This window comes from Mobula hypostoma, unplaced genomic scaffold (genome assembly GCF_963921235.1).
Source record: "Mobula hypostoma unplaced genomic scaffold, sMobHyp1.1 scaffold_36, whole genome shotgun sequence".
Lineage (NCBI taxonomy): Eukaryota > Metazoa > Chordata > Chondrichthyes > Myliobatiformes > Myliobatidae > Mobula > Mobula hypostoma.
In genome coordinates this window covers 1,788,875-1,803,632 of record NW_026948187.1, presented here as the reverse complement: position 1 = coordinate 1,803,632, position 14,758 = coordinate 1,788,875, and the positions used below count along the sequence as shown (strand labels likewise).

At 44.9% G+C, this 14,758-nt stretch overlaps 2 protein-coding genes across 3 annotated transcripts in view; one reads left to right on the top strand and one right to left on the bottom strand.

Annotated features, from left to right (window-relative positions):
* LOC134341616 (zinc finger protein 239-like) overlaps positions 1-14,758 on the bottom strand; it is a 618,489-nt gene that overhangs the window by 212,635 nt on the left and 391,096 nt on the right. The gene's annotated exons all lie outside the window — the stretch shown is intronic.
* LOC134341537 (cell surface glycoprotein 1-like) overlaps positions 1-14,758 on the top strand; it is a 97,984-nt gene that overhangs the window by 16,403 nt on the left and 66,823 nt on the right. The window contains exons 9-10 of the mRNA XM_063039404.1: positions 11,164-11,299; positions 14,456-14,532. Of these exons, the coding sequence (XP_062895474.1) occupies positions 11,164-11,299; positions 14,456-14,532 (213 nt within the window). The remainder of the gene's footprint in view (positions 1-11,163; positions 11,300-14,455; positions 14,533-14,758) is intronic.

Genomic DNA, 14,758 nt, shown 5'->3' with positions numbered 1-14,758 from the left:
GGGAAATTCTGTGATATCCTGAGTTATCAGTACCCGTAATGGACTCTGCCCCATACATCCCTCTGAAGCAAACTGCCCAGCATGTACAGTTTCAAAGTTGCTGGTGAACGCAGCAGGCCAGGCAGCATCTCTAGGAAGAGGTACAGTCGACGTTTCAGGCCGAGACCCTTCATCAGGCCTAACTGAAGGAAGAGTTAGTAAGAGATTTGAAAGTGGGAGGGGGAGGGGGAGATCCAAAATGATAGGAGAAGACAGGAGGGGGAGGGATGGAGCCAAGAGCTGGACAGGTGATAGGCAAAGGGGATATGAGAGGATCATGGGACAGGAGGTCTGCGGAGAAAGACAAAGGGGAGGGGGGAACCCAGAGGATGGGCAAGGGACAGAGGGAGAAAAAGGAGAGTGAGAGAAAGAATGTGTATAAAAATAAATAACAGATGGGGTACGAGGGGGAGGTGGGGCATTAGCGGAAGTTAGAGAAGTCGATGTTCATGCCATCAGGTTGGAGGCTATCCAGACAGAATATAACAGATAGTACAGCACAGTACAGGCCCTTCGGCCCACAATGTTGTGCTGACCCTCAAACCCTGCCTCCCATATAAGCCCCCACCTTAGATTCCTCCATACACCTGTCTAGTAGTCTCTTAAACTTCACTAGTGTATCTGCCTCCACCACTGACTCAGGCAGTGCATTCCACGCACCAACCACTCTCTGAGTAAAAAACCTTCCTCTAATATCCTCCTTGAACTTCCCACCCCTTACCTTAAAGCCATGTCCTCTTGTATTGAGCAGTGGTGCCCCGGTGATGAGGTGCCTGCTATCCACTCTATCTATTCCTCTTATTATCTTGTACACCTCTATCATGTCTCCTCTCATCCTCCTTCTCTCCAAAGAGTAAAACCCTAGCTCCCTTAATCTCTGATCATAATGCATACTTTCTAAACCAGGCAGCATCCTGGTAAATCTCCTCTGTACCCTTTCCAACGCTTCCACATCCTTCCTATAGTGAGGTAACCAGAACTGGACACAATACTCCAAGTGTGGCCTAACCAGAGCTTTATAGAGCTGCATCATTACATCGCGACTCTTAAACTCTATCCCTCGACTTATGAAAGCTAACACCCCATAAGCTTTCTTAACTACCCTATCCACCTGTGAGGCAACTTTCAGGGATCTGTGGACATGTACCCCGAGATCCCTCTGCTCCTCCACACTACCAAGTATCCTGCCATTTACTTTGTACTCTGCCTTGGAGTTTGTCCTTCCAAAGTGTACCACCTCACACTTCTCCGGGTTGGACTCCATCTGTCACTTCTCAGCCCACTTCTGCATCCTATCAATGTCTCTCTGCAATCTTTGATAATCCTCTACACTATCTACAACACCACCAAACTTTGTGTCGTCTGCAAACTTGCCAATCCACCCTTCTACCCCCTACATCCAGGTCGTTAATAAAAATCACGAACAGTAGAGGTCCCAGAACAGATCCTTGTGGGACACCACTAGTCACAATCCTCCAATCTGAACGTACTCACTCCACCACAACCCTCTGCCTTCGGCAGGCAAGCCAATTCTGAATCCACCTGGCCAAACTTCCCTGGATCCCATGCCTTCTAACTTTCTGAAGAAGCCTACCGTATGGAACCTTGTCAAATGCCTTACTAAAATCCACATAGATCACATCCACTGCACTACCCTCATCTATATGCCTGGTCACCTCCTCAAAGAACTCTATCAGGCTTGTTAGACACGATCTGCCCTTCACAAAGCCATGCTGACTGTCCCTGATCAGACAATGATTCTCTAAATGCCTATAGATCCTATCTCTAAGAATCTTTTCCTACAGCTTTCCCACCACAGACGTAAGGCTCACTGGTCTATAATTACCCAGACTATCCCTACTAACTTTTTTGAACAAGGGAACAACATTCGCCTCCCTCCAATCCTCCAGTACCATTCCTGTGGACAACGAGGGCATAAAGATCCTAGCCAGAGGCTCAGCAATCTCTTCTCTCGCCTCGTGGAGCAGCCTGGGGAATATCTGTCAGGCCCCGGGGACTTATCTGTCCTAATGTATTTTAACAACTCCAACACCACATCTCCCTTAATATCAGCATGCTCCAGAACATCAACCTCACTCATATTGTCCTCACCATCATCAAGTTCCCTCTCATTGGTGAATACCGAAGAGAAGTATTTATTGAGGACCTCGCTCACTTCCACAGCCTCCAGGCACATCTTTCCACCTTTATCTCTAATCGGTCCTACCTTCACTCCTGTCATCCTTTTTTCTTCACATAATTGAAGAATGCCTTGGGGTTTTCCTTTACCCTACTCGCCAAGGCCTTCTCATGCCCCCTTCTTGCTCTTCTCAGCCCCTTCTTAAGCTCCTTTCTTGCTTCCCTGTATTCCTCAATAGACCCATCTGATCCTTGCTTCCTAAACCTCATGTATGCTGCCTTCTTCCTCCTGACTAGATTTTCCACCTCACTTGTCACCCATGGTTCCTTCACCCTACCATTCTTTATCTTCCTCACCGGGACAAATTTATCCCTTACAAGAGATCTCTAAACATCGACCACATGTCCATAGTACATTTCCCTGCAAAAACATCATCCCAATTCACACCCGCAAGTTCTAGCCTTCTCGCCTCATAATTTGCCTTTCCCCAATTAAAAACTTTCCTGTCCTCTTTGATTCTATCCTTTTCCATGAAATTATAAAGGCCAGGGAGCGGTGGTCACTGTCCCCCAGATGCTCACCCACTGAGAGATCTGTCACCTGACCCGGTTCATTAACTAGTACTAGATCGAGTATGGCATTCCCCCTGGTCGGCCTGTCTACATACTGTGACAGGAATCCATCCTGGACACACTTAACAAATTCTGCCGCATCTAAGCCCTTGGAACTAATCAGGTGCCAATCAATATTAGGGAAGTTAAAGTCACCCATGATAACAACCCTGTTATTTTTGGAATATAAGGTGTTGTTCCTCCAACCTGAGTGTGGCTTCATCGTTACAGTAGAGGAGGCCGTGGATAGACATGTCAGAATGGGATGTGGAATTAAAATGTGTGGCCACTGGGAGACCCTGCTTTCTCTGGCGGACAGAGGGTAGGTGTTCAGCAAAGCGGTCTCCCAGTCTGTGTCGGGTCTCGCCAATATATAGAAGGCCACATCGGGAGCACCGGACGCAGTATATCACCCCAGTCGACTCACAGGTGAAGTGTCGCCTCACCTGGAAGGACTGTCTGGGGCCCTGAATGGTGGTAAGGGAGGAAGTGTAAGGGCATGTGTAGCACTTGTTCCGCTTACAAGGATAAGTGCCAGGAGGGAGATCAGTGGGGAGGGATGGGGGGGACGAATGGACAAGGGAGTCGCGTAGGGAGCAATCCCTCGGAAAGCAGAGGGGGGGGAGGGAAAGATGTTCTTAGTGGTGGGATCCCGTTGTAGATGGCGGAAGTTACGGAGAATAATATGTTGGACCCGGAGGCTGGTGGGGTGGTAGGTGAGGACCAGGGGAACCCTATTCCTAGTGGGGTGGCGGGAGGATGGAATGAGAGTAGATGTACGTGAAATGGGGGAGATGCGTTTGAGAGCAGAGTTGATAGTGCAGGAAGGGAAGCCCCTTTCTTTAAAAAAGGAGGACATCTCCCTCGTCCTTGAATGAAAAGCCTCATCCTGAGAGCAGATGCGGTGGAGACGGAGGAATTGCGAGAAGGGGATGGCATTTTTGCAAGAAACAGGGTGAGAAGAGGAATAGTCCAGATAGCTGTGAGAGTCAGTAGGCTTATAGTAGACATCAGTGGATAAGCTTTCTCCAGAGACAGAGACAGAAAGATATAGAAAGGGGAGGGAGGTGTCGGAAATGGACCAGGTAAACTTGAGGGCAGGTTGAAAGTTGGAGGCAAAGTTAATAAAGTCAACGAGCTCAGCATGCATGCAGGAAGCAGCGCCAATGCAGTCGTTGATTCAGGGCCCCAGACAGTCCTTCCAGGTGAGGCGACACTTCACCTATGAGTCGGCTGGGGTGATATACTGCGTCCGGTGCTCCCGATGTGGCCTTCTATATATTGGCGAGACCCGATGCAGACTGGGAGACTGTTTCGCTGAACACCTACCCTCTGTCCGCCAGAGAAAGCAGGATCTCCCAGTGGCCACACATTTTAATTCCACATCCCATTCCCATTCTGACATGTCTATCCACGGCCTCCTCTACTGTAAAGATGAAGCCACACTCAGGTTGGAGGAACAACACCTTATATTCCGTCTGGGTAGCCTCCAACCTGATGGCATGAACATCGACTTCTCTAACTTCTGCTAATGCCCCACCTCCCCCTCGTACCCCAGCCGTTATTTATTTTTATACACACATTCTTTCTCTCACTCTCCTTTTTCTTCCTCTGTCCCTCTGAATATACCCCTTGCCCATCCTTTGGGTACCCCCCCCCCCGTCTTTCTCCCCAGACCTCCTGTCCCATGATCTTCTCATATCCCTTTTGCCAATCACCTGTCCAGCTCTTGGCTCCATCCCTCCCCCTCCTGTCTTCTCCTATCATTTTGGATCTCCCCCTCCCCCTCCCACTTTCAAATCTCTTACTCACTCTTCCTTCAGTTAGTTCTGACGAAGGGTCTCGGCCTGAAACGTCGACTGTACCTCTTCCTATAGATGCTGCCTGGTCTGTTGCGTTCACCAGCAACTTTGATGTGTGTTGCTTGAACTTCCAGCATCTGCAGAATTCCTGTTGTTAGCATGTGCAGTTTGATGCAGCAGGTTGTCTGCATATGTGGCTGGATCCTTACAATTACACTGTCATAATTTGTTACAGGTAAGTCTAAAATCCAAGCAAGAGAGTGCTTCCTCGTATGTGGATTCTGCACATTCAGTTTTACCATTGCATCTTTTCTTTGGTGGAGTGACTCATAGTTCCAACATGAACACTGAAAAATTTCATTCTGTACATGTCATGTCAGAATCACAATCTAGTTTATTATCTCCAGCATGTGTCGTGAAATTTTTCAACTTAGCAGCAGCAGTACAGGACAATATAGAAAGAAAAAAAAATAAAAGAATCAGTCAATTCCAGTAGTATGTATATACATAATTAAATGATCAAAGAGTGCAAAAACAGGAACAATATATATTTAAAAAGTAGTGAGGTAGTGTTCATGGATTCAAGGTCCATTTAAAACTCGTATGGCAGAAGGCAAGAAATTGTTCCTAAACCGACTGCACCTTCAGGGAATGACATAGGCCATTCCTCCCATTGTGTTAATGCTAGCCTTCAGTGTTCTACGTTATCTTTCTCTTGCTTATTTCATTGTAACCCTGCAACTTTTTATTTTTCATAGTTTCCTAAGAGTTCCCCTGTGCTTGTTTCCCATCAGCATGGAATGATGGGAATTTACAATATCCATTTCCTATACTTGCAGTTCATTGGCATGAGGGAAGAAACTAGAGCACAGGGGATTCCCAAATCATCAGCAAAGACTCCACACTGACTTTCTCTGCACTGGAAAAACATTCAGGTGTTGTAAAACAAGGTCAAGTCCCTCAATATTCAATTGAATTGAATATTGAAGTAGCAGAGCATTTACAGCTGTGCTTCACCACAATATGATTTCAAGACTCGTGAATGTCTCTGAATACCAGTGAATCTCGGTAGTCTTTCACTTACTTATCTGCTTAGCCTGGATAGTGGCTTTCTCATCACCAATTAACTCCTCAATCAGTTTTCATTTACTTATGCACAAGGAGAACAGCCTGGCCCCTGGCACCACACACAGTTCTGAAGTTTGAACACAGAAATGTCATTTCTATACAGAAATTGATCAGTGGTTGCAGATATTGACAAATTGGTATCATTGTGTTTGTTGAAACTCAGTATTTGCATGATGAATCTCTAATCACACAACAATAATACTGGTATTAATAATCAATATAAAAAAGGCCAATAGTAAAGTACAGTAACTATTACCCTAGATTCTTTCATTAGCATTCTTGTAATGCCAAATGTCTCCAGTCCCCTGCTGTGCAAAGGGAAGTTATGATCTTTAAAGACTTCTCTTCAGAGACCTACCTTGCTGAGATTGTTTACCCTCTATCCCACTTTATCCTCCATTGGATCCACACTTTAACTTCCATAATTACTTCCCTTTCACCATTTACCCATTCCTATTTCTGTCTCTGATCTTACCTCTTTACCTGCCTATTACCTTCTGGTGCTCCTCCCCCTTCCCTTTCTCCCATGGGTTCTGTTCTCTTGGAGCTGCAAGACTGCAGACTGCAAGATTAAATGCATTCAAGATCCTCTGTCCCTCCACATTTCTTGCTGTGCTTCAGTTATTCCATGTTGCCTTCATCTTGTATGAATATCTCTGTGCTGATTTTATCGGATTTCTCCAGGAATATTTCTGTTTGCTGCTTGTGTTCCCATCTAAACTTTCCACAGTGTTTTCCTGCAGGCCTTTATTCTTCAAAACAAAGAATGTTGTTGGTATCAGAAAACCTGTTAGCTGCATTTTTCATATTAACGGCATGAAGTAAAGGACCAGCGAGTTCCTGAGACTTGCAGAACACCAGCTGAAGCATCCTTTCATTCACTTACATTTTTATTGTGCTATTTTCCCCTTGGATAGCACAGGCAACAATCAGTCAGAATCTGTGCATCAGGTATCACCATCAATCCACCCGATTGGCTTTCTCAAAAGAACAATGAGTTAGTATTGTTGAGGATAACATCCCTTTGCAGGTTTGTGTTGACTGCAATTGATGAACTTACACCCCAACAGATGCACAACTTTAGCACTTGCAACTATTTTCAAATGATTTTCTAAAGCCAACAAATCATTCTGTCATTGCAATTACAGCAATCTGTACCCTGGTATCATGCCAATATCATACTCTATGTACGTACCATATTTTATTATATCTTGAGCATTGGAAAATACAGCTTGCCCAATGTCCTCTCTTGCCTCATTTAAAGGACAGGATGGACTTTGTGCCAGTCTAGCAGGTTTCCAACATGAAGATCCTGCAACTTTGATGTATCCTCACCTTCCTTACAGCATAACTGCTCGTGACACCAGTAACAAGGGGAAACAGGAGCCTGAAGGCACACACTCAACAATTCAGGAATAGCTTCTTCTCCTCTGCCATCAGATTTCTGAATGCACATTGAACTCATGAACACAACCTTTCTACTTTATTTCTCTTTTTCTGTACCAATTTAACTTCTAAATAAGAATGATCAATTAGAGTAAATAAATAATTTATGTATTGTCACATACTGCTGACACGGAGCAACAAATTTCAAGTCAATCAGGTGCATTTATTATCAAAGAATGTATAAATTGTACAATTTTGAGATTGGTTTGCTAACAAGCAGCCATAAAGCAAGACCCAATTTTTAAAAAAAGAATACAAATTAAAACAAACTAAAAACCGACACCTAATGCACAAGAGAAAGAAAAAAAACACAAATCATACAAACAATTGAAGCGAACAACATTCTGACACACAACCAATTTCATAACATACTGTCTGTCAGTGATATTAAACCTGATTGTGATCCTAACATTTCAGGTTGAAGATCCTGCTTCAGCTTTACGTTAGCATTTAGTGAAATGCTAATATCAGTCCCATCTTACACAGAGACCGATACAAAGAAGTGATTGAGGTATTTACTTGTATCTTGTCCCCTCCACCGATGGTCACTATCAGGACCCAAATTCAATACCAATCCAACATCAAAAGGTGCATTTGATTTTAGCTGAATGTGCTTTCTTGCAAACTTTACCATTCCAGTTTCAATTTTAGTCTCACTCCTGCACACATCTGGTCATCAGCTGTCAGTATCTGTCCTTAGCCACCTCCGTATTGCTTCATCCATGGGGATATGGGTATTGGGCTTCACGACTGTTTTCAATTGGGATGTTTCTCTCTTTGCATTTCATTATCTCCTCTTTCAATAACTGACTGTTCTTAATTTCCTTTGTCACTGGATCTAGTCTAGTTTTAATCCTTTTTGAAATACATTTGCCCCCTCTCCAGTTTAAGCCATCCCCTGCACAATATATCACTAGCAACTTCTCTGTTTGACACAGTTCATCTTCTAAGTGTAGGTCCAGAACCACCTCCTCTCCTGCTCGGTTTGCCACGTGCTGATTAAAGACTGTGCTCTCAATCACATTCCACAACTTGGCTCTTTTCCAACTCTTCCTTCTGTTCCTGCACAATAGTGACAGGGTGATTGAAATCCACAGTCATCATTAATCTGGCACTTTTGTGAAGCCCAGAAATGTCTGAACATATGTGTAAAACAATTCTCTCTCTCTCTCTCTCTCTCTCACACTCTCACACACTCTCGCACACTCTCGCACACTCTCTCACACACTCTCTCTCTCTCCCTCTCTCTCTCTCACACACACACACACACACACACACACACACACACACACACACACACACACACGCTTTCTGCTGGAGGAACACAGCGGGTCAGGCAGCATCTGTGAAAATGAATGAACAGTCGGCATTTTGAGCCAAGACCCTCTTCGGGACTGTAAAGGAAGGGGGAAGACACCAGAATAAAAAGGTCGTGGGGCGAGGGGGAAAGGAGGAAGCTGATAGGTGAAGCCAGCTAGCTGGGAAAGATAAAGGGGTGGAGAGAAAGGAATCTGCGAGGTGAGAAGTTGAGTTTCAATATGCTTTCCTCTGATGATTGAGGTCAAAGCTACACAGAAATAGATATTTTGTCTCAGTCCAACATACTTTTTGACTCTACCCATTTCCCATAGAACAGAAACAGGCTATTCAGCCCATCAGATCCATGGTGAGCATCGTGTATCATTCCATTTCCCATGGAGCATGGAAACAGGCCATTCAGCCCATCATATCCATGCTGACCACAGTTTACTATTCCATTTCCCAACATTTGGTTCATAGCCGACAATGTGTTGGCAATTTCAAAGCTCAAAATATATTTATGATTAAAGTATGTCTGCCATCTATGAACTGGATATTCATCTTCTCGCAGGCAGCCACAAAACAAAAAAACACAAGTGGTGGCCTAGTCACGAAGGAGTGTCTGTTCACCAACAACTCGGGCAGTGTGTTTCAGAATGCAGACACTCACGGGATAATAAGAATTTTTTTTTGGGTATTCCCTCTGAAACTCATATTTCTGAAATCTACAGTCCCCCTCTTAGATACTTCAGCCTTGGAAGCTGGCTTCTTCGTACTTATAAACACAAAATTATCTGCAGATGCTGAAGTCAAAGCAACACTCACAACACGCTGGAGGAACTCAGCAGGTCGGGCAGCATCCGTGGAAAAAAATCGGTCGACATTTCGGGCCGGAACCCTTCGTCAGGACTGTAGGGGGAAGGGGCAGAGGCCCTGTAAAGAAGGTGGGGGGAGGGTGGGAAGGAGAAGGCTGGTAGGTTCCAGGTGAAAAACCAGTACGGGGAAAGATAAAGGGGTTGGGGAAGGGAGGCAGGGAGGTGATAGGCAGGAAAGGTGAAGAAAGAATAAGGGAAAACACAATGGGTAGTAGAAGGAGGTGGAACCAAGAGGGAGGTGGTAGGCAGCTGGGGGAGGGGGAAGAGTGACATAGGGATAGGGAAAGGGGAGGGAATTACCAGAAGTTGGAGAATTCTATGTTCATACCAAGGGGCTGGAGGCTACCAAATGGAGCATGTTCTGGAGCAAAGGAAGTGAAAAGAAATATCATATTGGTGTATAAAATGTCAGTGTACTGAGAGGGTCGGCCGCAGGTAACCTTTCCCATATCAATGATATGGAATTAATGGCTGTTGTAAAGTTTACAGACAATACAATGATAGGTGGAGAGGCAGGTAGTTCTGAGGAAGTACAGAGGTGAGAAAGGGACTCAGATGGATTAGGAGAATGGGCAAAGAAGTGGCAGATTGAATACAGTGTCGGGAAGTGTATGGTTGTGTACTTTGTTAGAAGAAATGAAAGGCTCTCTCCATTTTCAACATGGAGTGAAAATTCAAAAATCTGAGGTGCAAAGGGACTTGGGAGCTTTTGTACAGGATTCCCAAAGGGTTAATTTCCAGGATGAGTCACTGGTGAGGAAGGTAATACGATGTTACCACTCATTTCAAGAGGACTAGAATAGAAAAGCAAGGATATAATGTTGAGGTTTTATGAAGCACTGGTAAGGCATCACTTGGAGTATTGTAATCGGGTCTGGGCACCTTATTCTAGAAAGGATGTACTGAAACTGGAGAGGGTTCAAAGGAGGTTAATGAAAATAATTTCAGGATTGAACGGCGTGTCATAGTGTTTGATTGCTCTGGGCCTGCATTCACTAGAATTTAGAATAATGAGTGGTGACCTAATTGAAGCTTATCTGCTTTTGAAAGTGGATATGGTAAGGATGGTTCCCCTGGTGAGAGAGCCCAGGACCAGATGAAACAGCCTCAGAACAGAGGGTCACCCTTTTAGAACAGAGATAAGGATGAATATCTCCGTTGTGAATCTACGGAATTTGTTGCCGCAGACGACTCTGGAGGCCATCTTTACATATATTTAAGGCAGAGGTTGATCGATTCTGGATTGGCCAGGGCATGAAGGGATATGGGGAGAAGGCAGGAGAGGAAAAATGGATCAGCCACCTTGTAATTGTGGAGCAGTCTCAATGGGTCACGTGGCCTAATTGTGCTCCTCTAGCTTATGGTCTTATATCAGAGGTAGAAAAAACTAGGGAATGTGCAGCGGTCGTTTAGAGGGTTTGTGAAGGAGACCTTAACCCCTGGAGCAGCAAATGCTTGGAATGCACTGCCTCAGAGAGTGGTTGCTGACAGAATTTATGTGTCCAGCTGAGTAAGAATCATTTCGGCAAAGAGGAGTATGGACCAGGTTGGGACTGATAGGACTGAGGGGTGGCCACTGTCAGTATGGATGTTTATACACACCATGATTCAGTTTTACTACCACCAATTCAATAAAGAGAGCTGGAAGGTGAAACTGCACTGAGAGTGTTTATGTGAGTAGGTGATCATTATTTTAGAGTGTACACCTGAGATTGGTGGAGTGGGGGTGAGTTACAAGAGACATTAATATCAACACTGTTAATTAATATTGTGAATTAAGATTATTGTTTATATCATTGACACTGAGCATACTCCTGCTGCAGTTTCCACACTCGGTGATCCGTGTGTAAACCACACTATCCTGAATCAGCCCTGGAGGAGCACGGGTTGTTCATCGGAAGAATGCAGTAAATACATGAATGATGAAACCCGGACAGAAGGATGGTACCAATTCAAGAGGTAATGGGAGGAGACAATTAAATTAATATCAGTCAATCAAATGGAAAATATGCTGGGAACAAGGGGAATGTGAAGGAAAATTTATTTTTTTGTTAGAGGGATGTGGCAGTGTCCATAAACATCTTTGCATCTGGGAGAGGGAATGGATAAGGTTGTCTGGGATCATTATGTAGAAAGGACTGGATATATAGGGTTTGATACACAGGGTTTTGAGTTATTATTGAAAGAAATGGGACAAGTTGTGTATACATAGAGATGTCGGCATCAGTCAAACAGGAAATGGGATTATCAGTCACAGGCATGGAACAGGGAGTGGGTGCAGGAAGTCTGAGATGGAGCAGAGACTAAACGTAGGAAATGGAAAGCGCTCAGTCCCTTTCCCAGGCAATGGGACATTAATGTAATAGAGAAAAGCACGAAGTATAAAAGGGACACCACATGGAAAATGCTGGAGAAACTCAGCGGGTCGAGCAACGTCTTTGATGAGGAATAAATACTCACTATTTTAAGCCAAGACCCTTCATTGGGACTGGGAAGAAAGGAGGTGGAACGCAGTTTAAGAACATGTGGAGGGAGGAGGATTTAAGTGGAAAACAAGCTGAAGGTGATAGATGAGGCCAGGAGACGTGAAAGGTGGGGACGATGTGAGAAGCCGGGATTGAAATCAGGACACCATTGCAGACTTCAAAGCTAAATACAGTAGAGTTTTCCGCAATGCTGCCCCTCTCCCAAATGAGCAAAATCTTTCTTTTTTCACTCGATTTGATGTTGCCAATTCTGAGCCCCTGAAGAGAGCTGCTGATGTGACCGGCAGCTTGGTCATCTGAGTCTGAAGTACGCAAGTGTTTCCAACGAGTGGACAGTCGCTCAGCTCTAGGTCCGGACGTCTTCCCAGGGCGAGTACTCAGGATGTACGTGGCACAACTGACAACTGTGTTTACAAACATTATTAATCTCTCTCCCAGTGTGGGGTATGCTCCTGCTTCAAAACATCCACCGTTGTTCCGGTATCTAAAAAGACCAAGGTAACATGTCTGAACGTCCTGTTGTATTCAGCTCAAGAGTAAGCAAGTTTTTTAGTGGCTGGTCAAGGACTACATCTGCAGCATGCTACCACCCACACTGGACCCCCTACAGTTCACCCACCCACACAACCCATCAACAGATGATGCAATAGCCACAGCTCTACACACAGTCACTACACACCTGCAGAAGAGGGATGCTTATGTGAGAATGCTGTTCTTGGACTGCAGATCAGCATTCAACACCATAATTCCCTCCAGGTTCAACAAGAAGCTCAGAGACCTCGGCCTTCACTCTGCCTTGTGCAGATAGATCCTGGATTTCCTGTCAGATCGCTGGCAGGCGGTAAGACTGGGCTCCCTCTCCTCTGCCCCTCCACACTGATGCCCCTCAAGGCTGTGTCCTAAGCCCCCTCCTTTACTCTCTGTATACCCATGGCTGTGTCAACAATCACAGCTCCCATCTGCGAATTAAATTTTCTGATGACACTACAATGATTGGCCTGATCTCAAATAATAACAAGGGAGCCTTCAGAGAAGTAGCCGACTGGTGGCGTAGTGGCATCAGCGCTGGACTTCAGGGAGAAAGGTCCCGAGTTCATTTCCAGCCTGCTCCCTTGCACACTTTCCATCCGTGCTGGGTTGAGCGTCGAGCTAGAAACTCGACCTCGTAAAAAAAAACCTGGTGAATGCTACAGAAACGCCACATGATGAGCAATCACCAAAAAGATCGGTGCAAAAAGCTTGTCATGATGGCGCCCCGATGACTCCACCAGGAGTTAAGGGCATCCTTCTTCTATAGAGAAGTCATAATCCTGACACAGTGGTGACAAGAAAACATCCTCTCCCTCAAGTCACTAAAACAAAGGAGCTGGTTGTGAACCACAGGAGGAATGGAGACAGGATAACCTCTATTGACTTCAATGGATCTGGGGTTGAGAGGGTGAACAGATTTAAGTTTCTCCGCATAAACATCACCGAGAATCTCACTTGCTCTGTACATACCGGCTGAGTGGTGAAAAAGGTACTTTCACCTCAGATGGCTGAAGAAGTTTGGTATGGGCCATCAAATCTCAAGAACTTTCTATAGGGGCACAAAAGAGAACATCCTGACAGGCTGCATCTCTGCCTGGTATGGGAACTGTATTCCCTCAATCGCAGGGCACTGCAGAGAGTGTTACAGACAACCCAGCGCATCTGGAAATGTAAACTTTCCACTATTCAGGACATTTACAAAGACGTGTGTAAAAAAGGCTTGAAGGATCATTGGGGAACCAAGCCACCCCAACCACAAACTGTTCCAGCTGCTATCATCTGGGAAATGGTACCGCAGCATAAAAGCCAGGACCAACAGGCTCCAGGACAGCTTCTTCCACCAGGCCGTCAGACTGATTAATTCATGCTGACACAACTGTATTTCTGTTATTTTGACTGTCCTGTTGTACATACTATTCATTATAAATTACTATAAATTGCACATTGTACATTTAGACTGAGACGTAATGTGAAGATTTTTACTCCTCATGTATATGAAGGATGCAAGTAATAAAGTCTATTAAATTTGATCGTTAGAGAGCCAGAGGAAGAAGGAATCTGGTAGGAGTGGACAGTGCAGTAAAGGGAACGAGGTGGGGAGGCAGAGGGAGGTGATGGCATTGACATGAGGCAAGGGAGGAGAGAAGAGGGTGAGTTGGCTACATTCTATTTCTGTTCCTTCCAGTTTGGATGAATGTTCTCAGCTGAAAATGTCATGAGTTTATTGCCAACACATGTTGCATTTATTATCTGCATTTGCAGTTTATTTGCATTTCACAGTCCTGATGTTTACAGATTAGAGATCCCCCGTTTACAGTTATTGTTCTAAAGATTTGCTAAACATGCCTGCATATTTGTATGTGGTTACAGTATGTATTCTGATAATAAATTTTACTTTGAACCTTGCCTAACTTACTATGTTTCTGCAGCACTTCATGAGTGTTGCTCAGGATTTCCTGCATCAGCAGAATATTTTATGTCAAATATCAAACAGCGCTTCCTGAGATTAGCGAGAATATCCAACCAATGGAATGGGCTCCAGTTCCTGCTCATTCTCTCAGTGGATGCTCATTTGAGACGTTGATGCTTTCTTTTCCAGTTCTGGGGGCTGGAGGATTCCTGAGACTATTGTTCAACCATACAAGTGCTCCGGGAAGAGTCCAGGCTGGTTAAACGGTAAGGTCATCATGTGCAACAGCAGGGCTTGGTTACTTTTCAGGTAGGGCAGACTGGACACAGAAACAGGTCTCGACATCCCTGAGAAATGCTCCCCACAGTCACTTAAGTCATGTTGCAATTCTGGTCCCACATGGAATCTGACAGTGGTGCATCAGCTTCCTGGAGATTCCTGGTACATGTAGCTGGTCTCTGGATCTGCCGGTCAAGCCCACTCCAGATAAGA